Source organism: Scardinius erythrophthalmus (assembly GCF_964197995.2).
Source record: "Scardinius erythrophthalmus genome assembly, chromosome: 5".
In the NCBI taxonomy this organism is placed as follows: Eukaryota; Metazoa; Chordata; class Actinopteri; order Cypriniformes; family Leuciscidae; genus Scardinius; species Scardinius erythrophthalmus.
In genome coordinates, this window is record NC_138225.1 from 2,461,150 (window position 1) to 2,484,866 (window position 23,717).

Here is a 23,717-nt window from a genome sequence, read left to right on the forward strand (position 1 = left end):
ATTTTTAAAGAAATGTGCTTTAAAAAAAGAAAAGAAGCGCTGGCCACAATATAAAGACAATAAAGCATTTTAGTGAACAATGGACTTTTACACACACACACACACACACACACACACACACACACGAAACAAGCAAACAAGGTCGAAACTTTTAAACTCTTGATACAGTTTTGCATCAGGTGATAATATATTTAGATCGTTTGTTAGTCACTTTTTATTGTCTGTAATTTAATTAAACATGAGAAGGAAAAACTGAACAAAACACGCCATCTAGTGGCTGACTAATTTTAACATTATAAGATAAAGTTAGAAATAATAAACAAGCTGTTTAACAGCCTATCATGGGAACTTGAGTCATATTTTTATATGCTAACCAAATTATATATTTACAAACCTATATCCCAATAGAAACGCTCACAAGAGACATGAAACACATTCGAAATCTAATGCATATTAATAAATATTCTTTATTTAGTAAATTTTGCACATTGCTTTCAACATCACATCCAGTCTTCTTTGTAAATGGATGTTTTCATCTTCCTGTAAAATCATTTCATTCAGATCATTTGATTTCTGTACACATTTATTGGTACAATTCTTGCCACTAAAATCGTCACAGTCAGAGAAACAATCTGGGAGAAAAACAGAACAAAAAAACAAAACAAAGAAATGCTTCACAAACAATACATTAAGACTATCAACATCTAACCCTACAGCCAAGCCCTGCAAGCTCGATTATCATTTTAATAACTGTGTTCCTAATGACCTGCTCCCTATTCACCATGTTGAGAGAGAGAGAGAGAGAGAGAGAGATTGAGAGAGAGAAAGGAAAACAAAGCCAGCTGTGATTGGTTGAGAAGTGAAAGAGGAGGAGCCTGAAGGGGAAGACGTGTATATAGATGCGGAAAAAGACGTGGAACTTTACCCAAAAAACATGAACGTCGTCAAATACAGCGCTGAAACTGATTCTTTTACCCATTTCATATTCCCAAACTCTTGCCTGAACAAAGCAACGATGCAGCAGTGATCATCATGAGTGTTTTCACGGTCTATAAAAGTGTGTGTGTGTTAGTGAGCGTGTGCGGTGGGCAGCCACTCTCCGCGGCAGTATTTGGTGAAGCGGTCTTTAAGGTGCTGTCTGTACTGGTCTCGTGTTCGATAGAAGGACTTGTTGTTCTCCACGAACGACTGGATCTCGTCCTGTGTCAGACAGTTCTCTTCATCTGAGGTCACTTCAGATTCATTCTGTCCAAAAGAAATCAGAAGGAAAAAAAAAAAATCACTATATGCAAATATTAGTGAATAATGAACAATTTAATTTTTAATGACCTGAGCAAAGTACATTATTAGACCGTTTATTCTCCTAATCACGGCCTAAAACAACTTAAGAAAATGTACCGGACATTAATCATTTTTACCAGCCATGAAAATGTACCAGTAATGACTCCAACATTTTAGATACCAGTGAAAATTCACACTTCTCTGTTCTAGCTGAAACCACTAGCCGAACTAATATACTTTTAAAACATTATTTAAGACAAGCAAACAGCCAGTAATATAACAAATAATCAAAACTGCAATAAAAAGCACAAATAAATACAACATAACAAAAGATACGAATGAAATAAACTGTGCTTTTCAGGAAAAGAAATGTAATAAAGCAAGCAAATGTAAAATAACAATGCATAGTCTTCACTGTGTAAATTAAACATCCTTCTTAATTAATCCTTATTAAAGTTCAGGAGCAGTGAGTGAACACTATTTGAATCGTATATTTGCAATAAGAATGTGAATAATATCCAAGTTTTTTGTGTACCTTATTTGAATCGAAAGTAGGAATTGTAAAAACTCAAGCGATACTAGGCCTGTCGCGATAACTACTTTTTGTTGTGCGATATCTTGTCCCAGAAATAATTGCGATAAACGATATTATTGTCATTTTAAGACCTTTTTATGCATGTGAATATATTATCATGATATACAGTAACAGCATAACAATGCAATTCGGCCTACACACTTTCAAAAGACAACAACCTTTTAATTTCTTAGATCACGGAAATGAAGTGTCAAAAAACTTGAATAAGTAGTAAATAAACATTTTATTTTTAAAAAAGTGCAAAGTAACAAGTAGAAATAAACAGAGCAATTCTAACAGGGTCCTCACAACACCGGTGCTCGGCCCTAAAAACACACTTGCAAATGCACTAAAGGCACTTATGGAGATTTTCTATTTCCCCTGTCCTCCTTTTCCCTGTGAAGAAAGTGTGCACACACTATTGCTGAAAACACAACCCCTACTAAGCAGTCAGATGTCCATATGAACAAAGAAGCTTCAACAGGCCATATCTGCTGCTGAAACGGTTTGAAATCGAGTGCATTTGGACTTGCTTTTCTAAACGGCCTGTAGTTTTCAGGAAAACACGATAACGCCTCAAATGACGCCCTTTCCACCATGTCAACGACCGCTCTGTGTGTGAAGGAACTGCCCGAGCCCTGCTGTTGGTGACATTCATTTTGTAAACATAACAGGCGATATATTGAGTCACCAAAACCTATTGAGATCATGTGCGATTAGTCGATATATTGATCATTGCGATACCCTGTGGTAGAGACGTGTGAACACTCACCAGTAGCTCCATGAGGCTCTTGCTCGCCTCTGTGCAAGTGTCCGGCGAGAGAGGCTGACTGTGGAAGCACTCGCTGCTGGTCACATGATGCCTGAAGCTCTCTAAGGACTCGCAGCACAGCTCTTTGCTTCTGCACAGATGTGGTGAAGGAGAGGAGGACTCGTGAACGGCAGCAGATCCTCTCCGACTGCCGTCTGATACGCAGAGCTCCTCCGCTTTAGACGCCTGTGAGAGAGGGCAAAACATCACAACTTCAGTAAGAACAAAAAAATATTTTTTTTACCAAAACCGAATTTTTTTATTTTTATTTAGCCCAAAACGAGACGTGCACCTTCTTCAAAGTTCAAACTGTGACTTTTTGCACACATTGCACTAATGTACAGTTTAAAAGTTTAAAATAGATGTCTATTTTTATTAATAATATGTTTATTCCTTGTTTTCTTACTATTTTTATGCACCTGTGCACCTTGTACATGTTGTACTTGGCAATAAAAGCTGATTCTGATTCTAAAATATATTTATTAATCATTTAATTGATCAGATTTATTCAATATAAACAATCAAATACATTTTTTTTTTTACACAATTTAAATTGCAATTTAGTGCTTGCATTTAAGAATTTGACAGAATTTGAGTTTCATATCGAAAGTAACAAAGTTTATTGTGATTATTGGATGGAAGTAATGGCAAATAATGTTCAGTGGAGTTGTGTTCATGCATCAACTGAAAACAGCAGAGACTAAAATATCTCAGTCCATCAAACTGAAGATCGATTAAACATGACGAATCGACATCATCACCCCCTCTCGGACATGTTTACCTGTTGTAGTTTCTCCATAATACACACTCACACAGTCAAAATGTGCTATTGGAAAAATGCTATTTAAAACGTCACTATTTTTGCAGATTTTGGACAAATCACTAAAAGAATGTGATATATTTACACATAAAATGAATGTGATATATTTTTGGCATTAATATTATGATTATGAAATTTGTGTCTCCCATTATCCTGTAGAGATGCTTGTATTTGTAATATTGGTAACACTTTACAATAAGGTTCATTAGTTAACTACATTAGTTAGCATGCCATTAACTCACAATAAACTGCATGTATACAACATTTTAGTCTTTGCTCATGTTAATTTCAACATTTACTAATAATTTATAAAAATTTTGTTAACATTAGTTAATGCACTATGAACAATGAACAGCTGTGTTATCATCTAATGTTAACAAAGATTAACAAATACAGTAACAAATGTATTGCTCATGATTAGTTCATGTTACATTAACGAATGTTAACTAATGAACCTTATTGTAAAGTGGGTTACACTTTATTTTAAAGATGTCATTGTTACAGTGTAATTATAAATTTAAGTACTGAGTAATATTAACTACATGTAGTTACTATAGGGTTAGGGTAGGATTTGGTTGAGGGTTAGTTGCATGTAATTATGCATAATTTACTGTTATTACTATGGTAAGTACATGTAACATATGCAGGGACGGACTGGGGCTAAAAAACAGCCCTGGACTTTCTCCCAAATAGGCCCATCATCCGGCCATTCGCCTCTAGCCGTGTGGGACAGACACTAGCCAGGATGTCCTGATACTATGCCACAATACTGTAGTAGCCTATCAGACAAGGTATTCACAGCAAGTAACATCTCAAAACCAATGATGATAATTGGGGTTGTGTTTATTAATGAAGCCTCAGCCTTCAAATAAAACAAAAAATGTACAATGCCATAAAATACAAATAATGAAATGTCACTGGCTACAGTAACCCAAATTACACAAACTTGTAATTATAAAACATATAGTTAGGCTACTGTATACCAGGGATCTCCAACCTTTTTGTGTGCAAGGGCTACATCTAGAAGGAATTTTTATTTGTTATACTCCAATATTTATTATACATAACATGGTGAAGCTTTTTTACTTTTCACCATCATATGGGAAATAATAAAATATCTTGATATCCTGGTTCAGACTTAAAGGTGCTGTATGTAGGATCCAGCGGCCTCTAGCGGTGATGTTTCAGATTGCAACAACAGCGCTCGTGCTCGTGCGGGTGCTCAAACTCAAGAGCGCGCGCCGCACTCACTACCGGCCACACTGAGACTTTCAACACAACGGAGAAAGCATCACACAACATGCTGGAAACTCATGTAAACTCCCACTGCAACATTACCATAATAGGCTACTTTTATCAGCTTGACGTATAACTAATGCTCCATGCTCGTACCATGATAACGTTACATTGACTGTATTTTGCCGACATGTGGTGTTATCTAGCATAAGGCATTTCACTAACTATTCGTGTATCTTTCACAATTAGCAATGTCAACATAGGTCAATGAATGATAACGAAAACGGTTAGTCAACTAGACTGAACAATTTCAGTGTAACAATAAGACAGTAGGAAGTAATATTACTGTAGGCCTACTGAACGTGTCTGGAAATGTGTATTATAAACAATATGATCGTAGTGGGATGAGTGACGTTAGACAGTAGACCTAGTACATAAAATAAAAGTTACATCCTAAAGCACCTACTTTTTGTTATCATGGAACAGTCTTTTGTATTCATTTCATGTCTCATGTATGTTGTATTTTACCTTGCTATTTCTTTACAGTTTACTATTATTTATTTCAGCATATCTGAAAACTTGTAATTTATCAGAAAAAAAGCCAACTCAGGGTCTGTTTTTATACCTAAAACAAAGCGGAGGTCTCTCCATAATTCAAACGCTCTGCCAATGTTGATCCGTGTTTTCGTCCTGAGTCGATCCGATTGACGTTTGGCCTGACGAGCTTCAGCAGATAATTTTTTTTTTTTTTTTAATTTTTTTTTTTGGAGTTTGTGTTGGAGTCTGTGTTGTGCTGGAGGCAGGTCGCTTTTTGGTGTTATCAGACTCCATGTCGTTAGCTGCAGTGCCGTCGCATAGACTGGATATAAAAAGGAGAGGGGCTCGGGAGCGCGCATGCACGTCACATCCGGTGGATTTCGCAGAAAATCCGACCCGGAGACTTCACATAAAAATAGGAATACTGGCCTTCAGAGGTAATAGCAAAACACGAAAAGTGGATCATTGTAATGTGTGATTACAACCCCTTCACAGACAGGCAATAAAAAAGGATTCATTTTATAAAAAAAGTTACATACAGCACCTTTAAAAGCGTTTAAAAAAAATCCTGAAAACTTATGAAAATAATTTTTTTTGTTTAGTTTTTTTAGTTTTTTTGTTGATTTTCTATAAACCTATTGTACGTGTTATCAAAAACAGTAGCCCAAACATTTAGTATATAAATGAAAAAAAAAAATGAAAAAAAAAATAATAAACTGCCATAACTTCTAAACAAAAACATTACTGCATTACATTTAATACATTTATACATAACTGTATTAATATAACAGCATTTTTAATAGTTAATTCGTAGGTTTTGGTGTGTAATGTCTTCTAACTGGTTTGTTCTCGGAACAATGTTTCGCCGGTTTTTTTTTTTGTTTGTTTTTTTGCGTCAATATGTTGAGAATATCAGCGCTGTTTCATCTGGCTTTTTACCAGCTTAAATCACATAGTCATTTGTGGTTTATAATAGAGATAGAGAATTCTGCGCTGAATTGAAATGCTTCTCAGTGGATCGCGCAGCTCTGTGTAATACTGTTCGCGTGATCGAGATCAGCTTTGTCCGCGATCGCTGTTTTTTGGGCCGAGCTGATAATGCGCTGCTCAGATCAAACAAGTTTTGTTCCGCTTTTTAAGCGTTTGCCATTTGATGTTTCTCATACGCAACGCAAATGACAGCGTACAATCAAAGAGAGTTGGGTAATTTTGTAGAGGCAAAAGTTCAAATTGAAACGTTTAGTTGAAAGGTCGCAAAATTATACCATTTATTCGAAGTCTGGAACCCCGACGGCAAGTTGGGGCTATTTATAGAATGTGTTTAGCGGGCAACTCACAGGCACCACGTTGGAGACCACAGCTATTCAAATATAATGTAAGCAAATTTAAAAGTGCAGCCTTATAAAATGTCAGTGGCTATAGGCCGACTCTTCTTCCTCAGTTGTTGTTTTTTACACGTAGCATAAGTGATCATATTAGTGCCCCTGCTGTTGGCTGTTAATACTGCTTTATTAGACTTTTTTTTTTTTTTTTTTTTGCCGACGGCCCTCGGTTGGACGGCCGTTCTGGACTTTTCCAGAACGCACAAATTGTCAATCCGTCCCTGAACATATGTAACAAGGACACTGTAAAATAAAGTGTTACCGTAATATTTAGCAGATAAAGCATCAAAACGCAGCTCTTTCCATTTCATCAAAGATGTTTAGCCAGATATGAATCAATAATGACAAGACGGGCCAAACAATACTCACTATATGTAAACTCCCACAAAGTGACGCCTTGTTTTTTCTTTTCTTCTTTTTATTTTTGCAGTTCGTGTTGTCTTCAGAGTTGGCCCAGCACTCGACACAACTGTCCACGCCGTCCTCCTCCTTCTCCTCCGAGCAGTGGTGACTACATGAGCATTCACCTGAAGACAAACACACATATCATCACTATCACACATCTATCAGACAAATACGTCAGATATGATCCTGACTATCCATAAAAACAGCAGAACTCTCGCAAAAAAATAATAAAATCTGACTGTCTGCTTTACGCAATGGTCTGAAATCAGGATGCACAGGTTTTGAATCAGTCCAAACAGGAAACAAAAATGATGTTTACACGTTTCCAGAATAAGATGCAATGTCAACACAGTTGAGTAGACAAATGTTTGACCATCTATAATCATAATAACGTTGCTTTACCCGTTTCATCATGGTTACACATGCCCTCGGTGCAGGCCACATCTGAGCCCTCTCTAGAGCCCGTCTCACTGCCCTCCATACTGGAGCAGTAACCACAGTCACTGCCGTTACTGTGAGGCAACACTACTAGAGGAACAAACAGGCACAAACACACCAGTCAGAGGCATTCTGGGTACTAGAAATATTTTAGAATAAGGGACAATATTTGCCACCTTAAATTGATTTCCAGGGCATTTTTACCTCATTAGATGTATGCATCGTTCTTTAAATTCTCATATTTAATCAAGTTCAATTAGAATAGAGACACTGTGGAGTGTTACCAATCAAATGTCATAATGTCAAGTCTTCATTTATACAGCGCTTTTAACAATATAGATTGTTTCAAAGCAGCTTCACAGTGATAATAGGAAATTGAAGCAATAGAGATTGTTTTGGCTTTACAGCAGCTCTAGAATAAAGTTATTGTCCAGATAAAGTTAGTTTTGATTGATTGATTCACTTCCGTTGCGAAGATCATTAGTTATTAACTTAGGGGCCGCTAACACGACACTGTTCGCACAACAGCAGTGTTTGGAGCTTGAGAACGCAAACCTTGAAACAGGTTCCAAGGTGCAAGCGTTGACAAATGTTTGAAAAACGGTATCATCTCCACATAAACTTCAAAAACGTGAATTACGTATTACGCGTTTAGTCTATAGGTATGAGCGTTTGAATATATATGGGCGCAGGCGTGTCTTTTTTTACAAACTGACCTCACCAAATTACTTGTCTGGCCTTAAAAATTCATAATATAATTTTTTTTGCATTATCCATGTGAACTGGAATCATTTTGACAATGTTTTATCAGTACTGAGGTAAAGGGAAGGAGGCCTTCACAGGGGAGACATCACATATCACACATCTCTACCTTTCTGTGTTTTGGGGGAGCGCAGGATTGAGGTCGCGGGACAGGTACAGGAGGAGCTCTCGCTGGTGATGATGACCTCCACGCTGCCGGACTCCTCTCCACTCCCACACGACTTGCAGCCGCCGTCCACAGACTCGGACGAACCCTGAGGAAACACCACAATACAAATAAATTAATAAATAAATACAACCTCACGTTGTCGTGTCAATCACATTAACACACAACCTCGGAAACTTTTGTCCGTCATAAAAAAGTATAATAGAGCTTTAATGTCATTGTAAACAAGGAGTCATTACCTCATCAAGACTTTTATCTTTCTCCCCCTCCGCCTCTTGTTCAAAACCACACTTGTTTTTGCGTCTGTTCTTGCGTTTTTGCCTCTTCTTCTCCTGTTTGAGTTCTTTGGCTCTCTCCTCTTCCGAGAGCTCCTCACAGAGCTGCTCCAGTCTGCTGATGCCCTGAACCCTCTCCACCGCCATCTGCACATCATTCAACACGGATCAGGTGAGCCTCAGATTCAGACACAGCACGTCATATACAGCACTTCCCACAAGGACAAACACAGGGATTTAAACTACTTTACTGAATAAAGTAAAAAAAAAAAAAAAATGTATTCACATAAAAATTACACAAGCATTTTATTTTATATACATTAACATTTAATCATTTAGCAGACGCTTTTATCCAAAGTGACTTACAAATGAGGAGAGCAGTTAAACTAACAATAGGACAACAATATGAAAGTATTGTTTTAGTTTTAGAAGTATAATTTCCAAACTTGTGCATGTATACTGTTCAAAACCCTGTGATTTCCCAGTAATAAAGATTTATGTAAATAGTACAAAATTAAATGAACGTCACTCAAACCAGAATTGGCCATTTAATAGGACCTGGCTAGTTTTGGACCACATGTTGTGGTCCAAAACTATATTATTAAAACTATGATATTGTTCGAGGCTCAGACTCGCTGTCCCAGTTTAAAACTAGATTAAAGACGCATCTCTTTAGCCAAGCGTACGCATAATACTACCTTTTATACTACAGTTGAATCATATCGAATGCATTAATATTATGAACAGCAGCAACGCTAATTATTTCCCATCTGCTTTTCTGTCGTTATCTCGGGACGCTAGTCCTTCAGATGCCCCAACACCCGTGAAGAGACGACTCGACGCCTGTGAAGAGACGACTCAACGCTGGCGATATATTATGCCCTAAATTAATACATGATTAACTAACTGTATTTTTCTATGTACATTTCTGAAATGCACTTTCTGTAAAGCTGCTTTGAGACAATATGTACTGTGAAAAGCGCTATACAAATAAATTTGAATTGAATTGAATGTTGGTTTATAGCCAATGCTAAACTAGTGTTTCACATATAAACGCATTTACATGGATGTTGCACATTTTAGGAGGATTGCATGAACTTTAGCTCAAACTAAAAATTACACAATCATCTTATTTTTTTATCTTTTTTAGAAGTATAATTTTCTTGCAACCTTGTATATTCCCAGTAATAGAGACTTATTTTTAAAATAGTACCAAATTAAAAGAAGAATGTAATGCAACAGATTTGGCTATTAAATAGGTTTTGGCCCACATGTTTGGTTTATAACCAATGCTAAACTTATATTTCTCATATAAACAAATTTACATGGATGTTGCACATTTTAGGAGGATTGCATTCAAAATGTAAGAATTTTTTTTTTCCAATTGAATGTCATATTTAATAGTTGGATACAGTCAAGAAGGATTTGCATCCTATTCATGGAAAGTGCCATTTAGGTATTGAAAATGAATCATAACATGAATATTAGGCAAAAGCTTTACCTCAAAGCTTTTGCGCAGTGCATCAATGCCCAAATAGAAGAGCATCTGCCACGTCTGCTCCTCGGCTCGCAGCTTCTGCCAGATCCTGTGCAGCCGCTCGTACAGGTGGATCCCCAGACACGTCAACACCTCCTCCTGGGCGATATCTATGGTCTTCGCGTGTCTCTCTCGACGCCTGCGAATGATCACAAACACTTTTAATGAGGGTATGTGCATGATAATGGAACAGCTAGGGGTCGGCGATAGGGCAAAAATATAATATCACGTTATTTTCAGACGGGATATCAATCCACAATCTTGTTACGATTCTTATTAATGTTGGTTTAAGACGTTTTGCAAGTCACTGAGCATTTTGTAATTAAAAACATAGCTCTACAAACAGCTTGACGTTAACTTGTTTGCTCACCAGCCACTGTGGCTAGTGGTTTTCCAGTCACTAGCCACTCAGCATTTTCATTGGCCACAATTTTGACATCTGCAATTTGGGGGCGGCATTTGCTTGAACGGTCGGTTCATTTTGAAAAAATGTTTTTAATATCATCTCATAATTTGGCATTAAAAATGTATATTCTTGAGAATTTTGATATGGCCGCCACACGACCAAAGAGACGACGTTCCGATGAACAAATAACAAAGAATAGGGAAAAGGAGAAGGAACGCGAAGTCCCGAATTTACATCGGAAAAGCGTTCAAAAGGTGGCGAGAACAGGAGGGTAAATCCAGTTTGGTTTTTCTAAATGGTTCATGACTGTTTCAGGAAGCACGGGAGGGAGGGGGAGGGGACGGGATGAGGAGGAGGGAGGGTCGAGCTAGCCTCTGTTTTGTTTGACAATTCTTTGAACGTCAACAAGAAGTGACGTCACCCAACATCGCTTAGAGCACGTTTAAAATGCATGCAAATAATAAACTTTTGTGATGACGACGAACTGCAATGTCAGACAGATGATAATCAAAAAACAGCAACTGCATCTGATAGAATACGCACTGTAGCACAACACTAACGATCTCGTTTTAACATTGAGACATTTTAATCGTTCACGATCTAATATTGTCACATCACACACCCCTATAGCCAATGCTTCCAGTTGATGATACAGTATAATTGTAATGCATGTTACATAACATCAGATACAGTCAAACCGACATTTATCAACAGTTCTCACATTATCAGTTTATTCACTATAGTTTAGAAAATGGTAATAAAATATGAGCAGAACTCAGTTGATATTTGACTGGTTTTGTCCGTCCTTCTGTTAGACTGTCTCACACATGAATTATGTTGAATATCTGTCAGCTGTTAAATTTAACTACACAATTAGATAATACCAGTTTAGCTCAAACGATTACCAAGCAATGCTTCATTTTGTTCAGTCTGTGTGTAAAAAGAGCATTAGCAATTAAAGAAAACACACTTCAGCAAAACATGATCAAGTCAAAGTGTCCGAATCGGTTTAGATCCCAAATTTTACTGGTAGTCACTGAATGAAGAGTTTATGGGTGTAATATGTCACAGTTTACTTTATTCTGCTCTCCTCACTTACATAAATGATATATAGTGTCCTGCACACACTAGTGAAACAATATCAAAAATTATATCAGGTGTCTGAATAATTTTTGGTTTGACTGTAAACTCCACATGGACTAAATCACTCACTCATAACCCCCGGCGAACTCTGGTTCTGCTCGGCCCAGTAAGTGAGCGATGAAGTCGGTCTCGCAGCAGACGTGGATGTGGCGCTCGTGTGGACAGCATCGCAAACCCTCGTACAGAGACGCACAGTAGCCTTTCTCTTTACTGCAGTCCAGATCCCCCACCAGGATGTTATACGCTCGCAGAACCTTGTTTTTACAGTCAGTACAGAACCTGAGAATGACGTTGCAGAAAGAGAAAATCAGAGATTTTCAGAGACAAAAAGTAAATAATCATTAAGGCGAGACACCCCAGGTGAATGTGGGTAAAAAAAAAAAACACTAATAAATATCACCCTACTTCAACCAGTTGATTGATTACATTAATAATTGCAAACAGTTTTCTGAAATGTTATGTTTAAATATGCAAATGAGGTGTTATCTCATTAAATATGCACTAATTTGCATACATTTCTAGAATAAAAATCTGAACATTGGATAAAGTCAGGTTCAAAATTTCATTTTTTGATATATTAGAGTCAAAGGTTTTTACTGAAGGGAATTTTGGATATCTCTATTTATCACTCAGAAAATACTGTCAACAGCCAAAAATAAATAAATTCTTGCCATTTTTTAAAGGAATAACAAGTTGTATAAAATCAGGAAAATTATATATCAACAAACCCCTCGGTAAAAACCTTCAGAATATAGATAAGAATAAAACTGTAAAGTTTGGTGTATGAAAAATTGCCATAATTTTGAGAAAACGGCCTTTAAAGATATACACTGTAATCGAAATCTACAGACGCAAATAGATAAAGTGCTCTAAAAGATGCAGTTAAAAGTGTATTTTGGATGTTTTCTGTCCACTAGTCAGAAAAAACACTTTATGAAAAGCCACAAATCTCAAAAATGACAGATGCATGAAAAAACACTGTTTTTGCCTGAAGTGTCTCGCCTTAATTAACAGAAATGTGTAAGATCACAATCTCGTACCGGTGTTTGCGCAGGTACGTCTCCAGAGTCTCCAACAGAGAGGAGCTGTCAATCAGAACCACTTCATCACGACACTCCTGTGACATCAGCTCCCACACGTCCATCCAGCTGCCCCTGCAGGACGGCAAACACAGGTAAATAGGGGTGTAACGATACCCTCATGTCACAATTCAAAACACATCACCATACTGAACTCACGATACCATATTATTGCTCAAAAACACCAAATGTCACAATGATAAAAAAAAATAATAATAATAATAAAAAATAAAAAAAATCGGACTCACCCTAAAGGCTTCGGTTTGTGCGTGTCTAAAGAGTGCAGTTGACAGCGTTTGTTCTTTTTACTCTTGGGGATGGAATCAATTATGTTGTTTAACTTTGACCTGCAACAAAGGAATAAAAAGCACACGTTAAGTAACATAAAAGACAACAGAGATTAATTTTACAGGCAAGAAAAACAAAGTTCAAAACTATCCAATCGGCATATCCTTTCCCTTACATAATGCACTCAACTTCCATAATGTGTCAATTCCATAATGTAGGTTGGGACTTAAAGGAGTGGTATAATGCCCTTTTCACAAGATGTAAAATAAGTCTCTGATGTCCCCAGAGTGTGTGTGTGAAGTTTTAGCTCAAAATACCCCACAGATATTTTTATATAGCATGTTAAAATTGTCACTTTTTGAGGGTGAGCAAAAACGCACTGTTTTTTGTGTCTGTCCCTTTAAATGCAAATGAGCTGCTGCTCCCAGCACAGGGGGCGGAGCTTCAACAGCTTTTGTCCTTTTACCTCACACACACATGCACTGAAAATTTCAAAAACTTTTAGCCTTTTATGTTCAAACTAGGGATGTGCACGAATATTAGATTTTTCGAATCTTCGATGTGTAATTATTATTCGAAAAAAATACTATTAGAATTTTACTATGTTGCTTTGATGGCCTTTAATGCAGTGAATCCATGATAAATCCCAATCACTAACTCACAGTTATAATTAAATGCACTGGGTGGCGCTGTGGAGTGTGTTTAACAAGTGGATGGTATTTGATCACATAATGTCGTTGTCTGCCTCGCGAACTTTGGAATTACTTAGATTAAAATTATATTACAAAATGGAAGTACTTTTAATCAAATTAATTAATGAAACTGAGTTATAATATCACCACCACGATGAGAAATCACATGAAATCCAAACAGCAGTCGACTGAGGAAAGACAGGTGTCCGTTAACGACTGCAGGTACACTCGGCTGTAGCGCGAGTGATCAGATATGATATCTTCTGATAGCAAAATGATTTTGAGACATATACTTCCTTTAAGTTTCGTTGAGGGAAGAACAGAAAACCCAAAGTGCTTTTAGAAACTTCGCTTAGCAAACCGTTATCTTTGTGTCTCTGCAACGTCTGTCAGCACAGCACGTTTTCTCACTCGAGCAAATGGATATTATTGTTTTTCTCAAAATGAACGCGAAACAACAAACACGATAACCATATGCTGACTCGAGTGCATACGATCTGTACGATAACTGCGTCTGCTTTATTAGTGTTTTTTTTTCCGTTCGCGCTGCTTGAGCTCAAATGCTTTTGTTCTTTATATTTTGTTTACACATATTCTTTAATGTTTTAAACTAAAAGAAAACGTTAAGATATATAGTAAGCTTGATATGTTTCAGAAATGGTGACAAAAAAACCAACAAAAAAACCTTAACTTAAAAAATAGCGGCTTTCTCGTTAAACGTAATTTAAATAAACGAATATTCGATTATGAGCCCAAATATTCGAATACAATATTTTTGAAAAATGCCCATCCCTAGTTCAAACCGGAGTCAGACAAAGATGGAGAGACTCAAGAAGAAGTGACAACATATAGAAGTAACAGGACATTTCTGAATGGTTAGTTGATGAATTTATGTAGCTGATATGTAGTCATTGATTAGCATATTCAGTCATGATAATCTATAAATCGTGTTCAGGGGGCGGGGTTTATGTAAATTCTAGGGTTGGTGATGTCACTAACCCGGGAGGAATGTGGTGTAGTCTCTACCAGCCGTTTGTTGTAGTTCTTAAAAAGCGATTTCTTTAAAAGCAAATATCTCCCTTTGAACTTACAAATGAGGAATAAATTAAGCGAGTCATCGTGAAGAGGCAGAAACAACGCAAGAAGTACTCAAAATACAAAGTTCAGGCATTGCTCAGAGTAGCATAAGCCAGACAAGGGAGGATTAAAGAAAAAGGAAAGATTTTTTTTTTATTAGACACTAACCAGTGTTTGCAGAACTCACCCATGAACATAAAAGAGTGTGTAGAGTTTCCTGGGGTCAGTGAGACATGCCCGTGTGACCGACAGCACTCCAGAGGATCCCACAGTGAGCGGCTCCAGCGCGAAGTATCCAGAGTCCGTGAGCTGAGAGAAGAGGTGCTCCACACTGCGCCGGCAGCCCACGCACGGCACCGACTGGGACAGGGCGCTGATGACCTCACGAGACATCACCATCAGCGCCATGTTCAGGTCCTGCTGCTTCAGCATGCTGTGATGCTGGTGGACAACACAGGACGGAAAGTCAAGCTTAAATTCTATTATTATTACTCTATTATTTTGTCATTTCTGTCAAGCTGGAAAAGTGATTCAATTCACAAATATACACAGTTTGCGATCAGTAAGATTTGTAATGTTTTTAAAAGAAGTCTCTTATGCTCACCAAGGCTGCATTTATTTGATTAAAAATGCAAAAAAAAAAATTTTTTTTACAATTTAAAATAACTGTTTTCTATGTGAATATATAGTAAAATGTAATTTATTCCTGTGATCAAAGCTGAATTTTCAGCATCATAACTCCAGTCTTCAGTGTCACATGATCCTTCAGAAATCACTCTAATATGATTTATTATTATTATATGATTTATTTATTATTATTATTATTATTATTATCAATGTTAAAAACAGTTATATACAATTCTTTTCAGGATCCTTCGATGAACAGTTTTTTTTATTGTTTTTTTTATCCTGACATTAATTTCTTGAAGCAGTAATGAAAATATTTGTATTAAAATCAACAAATTGAAAGCAGTATGACTTTTATTGTACTAAGGAGAATGATTTTGTGTTGCATTAGGGCCCTTTCACACCTGAAAGTCCGCACCAAGGTCCGAACCAAAGTTCATGTTTTGATACATTGTATACATTAGGTTAGTTTTGGTTTGGTTTCACATTGCAATTATGCGAGCGCACTAAAGAACTTTTCATGACGTACTTGCGTCCTGTCGTCATCATCTATATGGGCTGCATCTTGACATTGATTGGTTTGTAAACGGACGTGCGTCTGACGTCAGCATGTTGTCAATTCGGCGGGTAACTTTGACAAGAATGAATGAACAGACGCATATCGTTGCCACTTTAATTTTATTATTTCAAAATTACTCCAAGCAGCACCAACTATACTCGAGGCTAGTTAAAATTCACCAAATTAACGTCCTCGTTGTGCGAACATTTTATCGTCGCCGGCAGGACGCAGGACGTGTGTGTGTGTGTGTGTGTGTGTGTGTGTGCGCGCGCGCGAGAGAATCAGCTGGAAGAAACGCTGTGGGCAGGACTGACAGATATTCTTCTTCAGTTGTTTAGGCTACGCGGGAACCACCGGAACTTCCTGTAAATAGTCTGAAAGTCCGAACCATACAGAAAATGCTTTCACACTGGAAACGAACCAAACCTTTGCTCAGTTTGATCCGGACCGAGACCACCTCTTTTCGTCGGACCAAATTTCGTCTGTTTGGTCCGGACCGTGGTCCGGGGGAGGTTTCACACCTGTAATTTTGATTCGGACCAAACTGAAAAGTCCGAAAGTCCGGACCAAACAAGGTAGGTGTGAAAGGGCCCTTACTGTAATGAGATTTGTGGTGCAGTTGCTTAATTATCATGAATATTACTATTTTTATTTAATACAATTTTTATGTTACAGATTTGTTGTATGTTTACACAACAACAATGTACTAAAAATAGAAATGTTTTTCCTTTGTCTTTTTAAAAAGTTTTGCATACAGGCGACAACATTGTCAAAACGATCCCCGCTCACACGGATCTGCGAAAAAAAATTAGCACAGTTTGCAAAATTTACAAAGAAAGGATAACAGTATAGTTTTCAAAAACTTGCACTTTGAAATCCGTTATCAAAAGTGTGCGTTTTCAAGCCCCAGGTTTTCAAGTGAAAACAACATTGTGGAAACGCCCCTTTAAATAAATATGAAATACATGTTCTAATTTCTTATTTTTGGTTTTAGGGTGAAATATGACCCAGACATGTTCTTGAAAGGTTTTCAAAAATGAGAATTGGAAAAATGTCATTGTTTACCTCAATAAACTGCTTCATTTGTGAACTGTTGATCTGATAGCTGTCAAACTCCAGAACACTGTCAGGAAACTCCATCACCATCTACAAAAAATACAACATATATACACAATCAAAATAACACAACACTTCCAAACATAATACTGTCTGTGACTTTAGTTTGCATTCAGTAAGCATATATAAAAGGAACATAAAAACATTGGTATTCAGTGGTACTTGCCAAGGCAAACCTCTAAAACTGGTTTAATGGTATTAGCCACTGAAATACGCAGATTGACCGATGAATCATGCATCATCATTTCACATCAACTTTAAAGGGGTGGTATAATGCCCTTTTCACAATATTATCTGTCTGATATTTATTTATAAATAAATAAACGTCTGTCCCTTTAAATGCAAATGAGCTGCTACTCCCGGTACAGGGGGCGGAGCTTCAACACCTTGTGTTCTTTTACCTCACACACACATGCACTGAAAATTTCAAAAACTTTTAGCCTTTTATGTTCAAACCGGAGTCAGACAATGATGGAGAGACTCAAGAAGAAGTGACAACATGTAGAAGCAACAGGACATTTCTGAATGGTTAGTTGATGAATTTATGTAGCTTATGTAGAGTTATCTTCTAGTCATTGATTAGCATATTCTGTCTTGATAATCTATAAATCGTGTTCAGGGGGCGGGGTTTATGTAAATTCTAGGGTTGGTGATGTCACTAACCCGGGAGGAATGTGGTGTAGTCTCTACCAGCCGTTTGTTGTAGTCCTTAAAAAGCGATTTCTTTAAAAGCAAATATCTCCCTTTGCTTTGAACTTTGAGCATCGTAACTTTGCAAATGTTGTTTATGCTCAAACAGCGACATTACACTCTAACTAAAGTTAGAAAAGTGAAATTATAATCAACCACCCCTTTAAAAATGGTAAAATGCAAAGTGAAACCAATGAAATGATCTTACCGTGAGTGTGTCATCGATGTACAAGGGAATCTGGCGTGCAAGAAAAAGATACTCCTCTTCCCCGTCCCTGCAGACAGCCACCAGACGAGCCATGTCTTCGCCCAGATCTGCCTGTTAGTGAGAGGACACAATCTTGGTTAGCAAACACTAAGAATCCCCTAAGAAACCAAAGCATTTGAGTGGTTTGGCCTCCTCTAATTTTCATTCTGTTTTTAATATGCTTTAAGTCAAACCATGTGTAAATTCATAAGTCGACAGCATTGCTGAGTATTTTCTCCTTAAAACTGCAGTGAACCAAAGACAGTCTCAAAAACACGCTTTGAAATCGCTGGTGTTTCTGACGTCACAAACTACCTTGTAACCAATCAGATCAACGTGTGATCGTCAACCAGTGGATCTCTGAGCTGAGTGAGTGAGAGGAGGCGGGGCTCATTTGCATATTCATAGAACCGCGAATACTAAATGAGGCAAGGGTGTCGAGTGATGCAAACGCCTGCTACAGACTGTGCGATTTCAGAAATCCTAAAAGATCATTACAAATCAAACTGTACAACATGGATCTAATAATCTTGGGTACGACATGTATGCAGACTGTATGACATCTATTGAATCGTAGGCTACGAAGCAAGCTAGTATAGAAGAATAAAACGTCATCAGCATGCGCTAGTGGTAAACGTGTGATGAATCACACTTTGGCAATTGTTGTTTTTAAGTGTGCTGAAAAAAAAGAGGAAGTGAAAGAGGATATTATGGCTATGAAAAAGAGGCCAACTCGGCATGCCCATTTTGTAAATGGAGCTTGAGGTAAGTAGTTTTAAGTTTTTAGTGTCATGTTGATCAATACGCCATTTCATGTTGCATTTTTATTGGCTAGTCAGTAGACGTTGGTTGTAGTAGCAGCAAACACACTGTGAGATGATCATGCTAAAATTATGAGACTGTCAGAAGATTATCGCAGGCTATCTTTGGTCGGAGGACCGTGACAATGGCCGTCTTTGAACATCTCTCACTTTACGACATATGATCACCTTTTAGGAGCCATGACCACAGAAATCACCATGATTGGTCATCTTTCATTTGGGACAGCCCAAAATCCTACAATGTGCATCAGGCATAAGGCACTCAAAATTGGAAACACTTCAGTCATCTGACAGGGTTCCCACACCTTGGTTAACTTCAAATTCAAGGACCTTTCAAGGACTTTCCAGGTCCAATACCCTCAAATTCAAGGACTTAAAGGAGAAGTTCACTTTTAAAAAAAACTTTTGCTGATAATTTACTCACCCCCATGTCATCCAAGATGTCCATGTCTTTCTTTCTTCAGTCGAAAAGAAATTAAGGTTTTTGATGAAAACATTCCAGGATTTCCCCCCATATTATGGACTCCAATGGGACCCAAACGGTTCAAGGTCCAAATGACAGTTTCAGTGCAGCTTCAAAGGGCTTTAAACAATAGCCGATGAATAAGGGTCTTATCTAGCGAAACGATCGGTCATTTAAAAAATAAATAAAAAAGTTTAAGTTTTATAAGCACAAATGTTCGCCTTGCTCTGTTCTGTGATGCGCGTTCGTGGCGTCACGTAATACGCAATTACGGGGGGAAATCCTGGAATGTTTTCATCAAAAACCTTAATTTCTTTTCGACTGAAGAAAGAAAGACATGGACATCTTGGATGACATGGGGGTGAGTAAATTATCAGCAAAAGTTTTTTTAAAAGTGAACTTCTCCTTTAAAACGGGGACACATTTGTTGTGTTCAACAACAAATGTTCAGGTACCATCGTAGTAGTTTTATGCGCGCATGAACGTCATGGCAACGTACAACACAAAGTAACTCACATGGGAAACACTTAATGTAACGCATAAATTCATGTAACTAACATAAATCAAGCAAGCTAGTGCGCATAGGCCAAGAAGTGTTGGTGAAATAACACTTTCATCCGACCGGAGGGAATAATATGGAATTTTTTCTAGAAAACTTCTTGCACAATATAAATTCAAGCACTTTCAAAGACCTGCATCTGTGTGTGTTTATTTTCCAAAACTTTCCAGGGCCTTGAATTTTTATTTTTCAGATTCACAAACTTTCAAGGACCCCGCAGGAACCCTGATCTGATTGTCTACCAGATTTCTAGGAGATGTGTGTGTGTGTGTGTCGCATAACAGTCCACCTGGAAACAAAGCTGAAGTGAAGCCAAACCCCCTCATGGAAAAGGAAATCTGTAATGTTTACAACTGTGATAATGAACGAATGAGCGCTTATCAGGAACAAATAAACGCTGGATTTTCAAAAGTATGTAAAGTTCACGCCATAGACGCTAAAGTTTCACACGACGGCCTGTTATTGTAGGGATATCGACTTTACATTTCACGCCCTAAACATGATGCTGAACAACACTAACTGTATTTGGTTGCTTTAGATGTCAGTCAGAAGGCCTCTGGATGGTCCTTGGCCAATGAAAACTGCTACACGAATCTTCATTAATGGTACCTTCGCATCATTTGACCAACCAACTGCTTTACAAATACGAGACTTTGTTTGAATTGTTTTTAATGCTCAACCTTCTTCTCTGATAGATAATACCCTTGGTCTTGACGTTTGTGTTAAAGACTCATCTGCAGTCTTTCACAGTTGATAATTTGCATAACAGCTGGGATTTAGACCTTAGTATTGAAACAGACAAAGAAACATGGGAGGCAGTTGTGGATATGGTTCACCTCTCATCTATTTGTGCAATATTGTAGTCAATTTCTAAAGTGCAAAAACCGTGTGCCTTCCTAGCAGCCCTTGTAGCTTTGCTAAGGATTATTAGCTTACACATACACTAGTATTATCTGACTACAGAGGCTTAAACACTTATTATACCCAACCCTACACCCCAGTCTGAAAGAGACACCGATGTACTTGTATCACATTCGCATATATTTGTATACAATAGCCAAATAAATGCAGGAACTCTTCAGAGGTGTAAGAGGTCAAGCCACATTACGACAATAAGCAGCTAAACAAACACCGAACTCAGCATCTCAAAGCTCTGAAATATCAAAATACACATTTCAGATTATATTCATATAACATAAGCTTGGCTGCCTGTTGTCATAACAACAATTACACAAAAAGAGCTGTGCTAATCGCACTCATGTTTCCTCCGATGACACACATGCTAACTTAATTAGCCTGCTAGCCAACGAAATGCTCACACCCTAAACGAATCATTTAACAATATGTAATGATGTAAATGTTGCAGGGATGGAGTGCGAGATGATATTACAAAATAAACAGACATTTTAGTGTGTCGAACTCGCGTTAGCACACGGCTAACCTGTGAAACTTTTCCAAGCTGACTAGCATGCTAGTGCTTTCAGTGTTCCTGCGCGAGCTACAACTTTAAACCCAAACAAAGCATGTTTTACTGCACGTTATACAATGCGCACATGTACTTTTAGCATATTAGAAGACATTTGAACTCAAAAGTGTCCTGCCAAAGGTCTACTTTGACTGACGGACTGACAAACTCAGCATTTATCCTCCCCGTAACGTCACTTTTCAGCCGTTATTGCAGTTAAAACAGCGCCTAAATGCATGAATATCAAGCAGCAGTTTTCCTACCCACCTGTTTTCGACAGTTATAGTCTTTTCTTGGACAAAAACAAACAAGTGCGACAGAGGCGTTATGTGGCAGGCGAATGTTCTATGACCTTTGCCCCCCTGATACGTCAGAAAGTAGTTCCGGGCTCTGAGGGCTTGGCGTCACGTGGGCAGTTTGATTGACACATGGGTGGAGACTCCTCTTCTTCTGTGGATTTACCGGCGTGTTGAAAACGGGTAGATATGATATGATAACTTCATCTAAAACCACTTTTTCCTCATTCTTTTAGAATTGTGCATGCATCGCACATTAGTTGATATACTAATTAATTAATAAATTAAAAGACTATGAAAAGAAGACTACATGGAAATAAAAATATTTTGCATAGTTTATGACATAATATTAATTTAGTTAAAATAATTTGGGATATCAGCAAACATTAGTACTTTGAAATTATTTTATGATTATGCATGCAGGTTTTATGATTGCAATTGTTTAATTATAATTTATTTCAAAGACTGCATGCCATATTTGCTTAAAATGGATCTTATAATTATTTTACAATTATCTTTAATGCGTTTTTTTTTTATGGAATATTAGTAAACATGTTTCCTAATTATTTTCTAATTATTATGCATGCCGTTGTTATTACGCAGTTATGATCGCTGGACTACATTAAAGAATACATGAAAATAAACATATGTTGCATATAGTTTTATGACATAATATCAAATGAGTTAAAAGAATTTGGAATATTAGCAAACATAAGTATTTTTAAATTATTTTATAATTAGTATACATGCAGGTTTTATGATTGCATATTTGTTTAAATATTATTTAATTCAAAGTCTGCATGACATACAGTGGTATGGAAAAGTTTGGGCACCCCTGTAAATTTTCATGATTTTCCTTTATAAATCATTGGTTGTCTGGATAAGAAATTTCAGTTAAATATATCATATAGGAGACAAACACAGTGATATTTGAGAAGTGAAATAAAGTTTATATGATTTATGGAAAGTGTGCAAGAATTATGTAAACTAAATTAGGCATGTGCATACATTTAGGCACCACAAAAGAATAATTAACTCAATATTTTGTGCATCCTCCTTTTGCATAAATAACAGCCTCTAAACGCTTTCTATAGCTTCCAATTAGAGTCTGGATTCTGGCGGAAGGTATTTCAGACCATTCTTCTTTAAAAACATCTCCAGTTCAGTCAAGTTTGATGGTTTCCGAGCATGGACAGCCCGCTTTAAATCACACCACACATTTTCAGTAATATTCAGGTCTGGGGACTGAGATGGCCATTCCAGAACGTTGTACTTGTTCCTCTGCATGAATGCCTTAGTAGAATTTGAGCAGTGTTTAGGGTCGTTGTCTTGTTGAAAGATCCAGCCCCGGCGCAACTTCAACTTTGTCACTGATTCCTGGACATTGTTCTCCAGAATCTGCTGATATTGAGTGGAATCCATGCGACCCTCAACTTTAACAACACTCAAAAAAATAATCTGTTGAACGAACTTAATTAAATTAAGGAAAGGTTTTCCACGAAATTGAATTACAATCAAATTAGTTTGAAATAATTTGTTGTAATCTTGTTGTATGAATTTCAATTAATTTAGTCATTCCTGCTAGATAAAGTTTTGTCAGGTTAACTACATTTAATTTTTGTCCTGCCTTAAATCACCAACATTATAATTTTAGTTAATTTGACTCTACAGTCACTTCTAATGATAGACACTACTAGTGTTCAATTGAATTAAAACCATTTTTTACATAGTAATATAATATTACCTGTGCAGGTCTGCGAGTGAGGTTTACACATAGTGTATACTGAGTGCCCACAGCCTGAACACGAGGTTTAATGCACATATAGCGTAACACTGAGCCCACAGCCTGAACACAGTCGCCACCAAAATTCAAAAACAAAGTTTAAAATTAAAAATACCATTTACCATTCAGGAACTGTAATATATATACAGTGCAATGCATAAGTGAATACACCCATGCTAAAG

At 37.2% G+C, this 23,717-nt stretch overlaps 1 protein-coding gene across 2 annotated transcripts; it reads right to left on the reverse strand.

Annotated features, from left to right (window-relative positions):
• Nucleotides 1-193: 193 nt before the first annotated feature.
• On the reverse strand, nt 194-21,910 carry ggnbp2 (gametogenetin binding protein 2). Of its 2 annotated transcripts, XM_081366256.1 has the most exons (14): nt 21,724-21,910; nt 18,110-18,220; nt 17,161-17,241; nt 15,097-15,350; nt 13,101-13,199; nt 12,814-12,927; nt 11,843-12,052; nt 10,189-10,363; nt 8,652-8,834; nt 8,356-8,500; nt 7,449-7,574; nt 7,011-7,168; nt 2,628-2,852; nt 194-1,245 (listed from the first exon to the last, which is right to left on the reverse strand). In XM_081366256.1, exons 2-14 carry the CDS (start codon nt 18,200-18,202, stop codon nt 1,069-1,071), a joined length of 2,040 nt encoding a protein of 679 aa, XP_081222382.1. In that variant the 5' UTR covers nt 18,203-18,220; nt 21,724-21,910; the 3' UTR covers nt 194-1,068. The 2 variants fall into 2 exon arrangements, with proteins under 2 accessions (XP_081222382.1, XP_081222383.1); XM_081366257.1 differs by lacking the exon at nt 7,449-7,574 and having other exon boundaries at nt 444-1,245.
• Between the last annotated feature and the right edge of the window lie 1,807 nt (nt 21,911-23,717).

Coding starts and splice junctions, on each gene's coding strand:
- ggnbp2 (XM_081366256.1), bottom strand. CDS start 18,202: ATGGCTCGTCTGGTGGCTGTCTGCAGGGACGGGGAAGAGGAGTATCTT. Junction 17,242..18,109: donor ACATCGATGACACACTCACG/GTAAGATCATTT, acceptor TATTTTTTGTAG/ATGGTGATGGAGTTTCCTGA. Junction 13,200..15,096: donor ACACTCTTTTATGTTCATGG/GTGAGTTCTGCA, acceptor CCTTTGTTGCAG/GTCAAAGTTAAACAACATAA.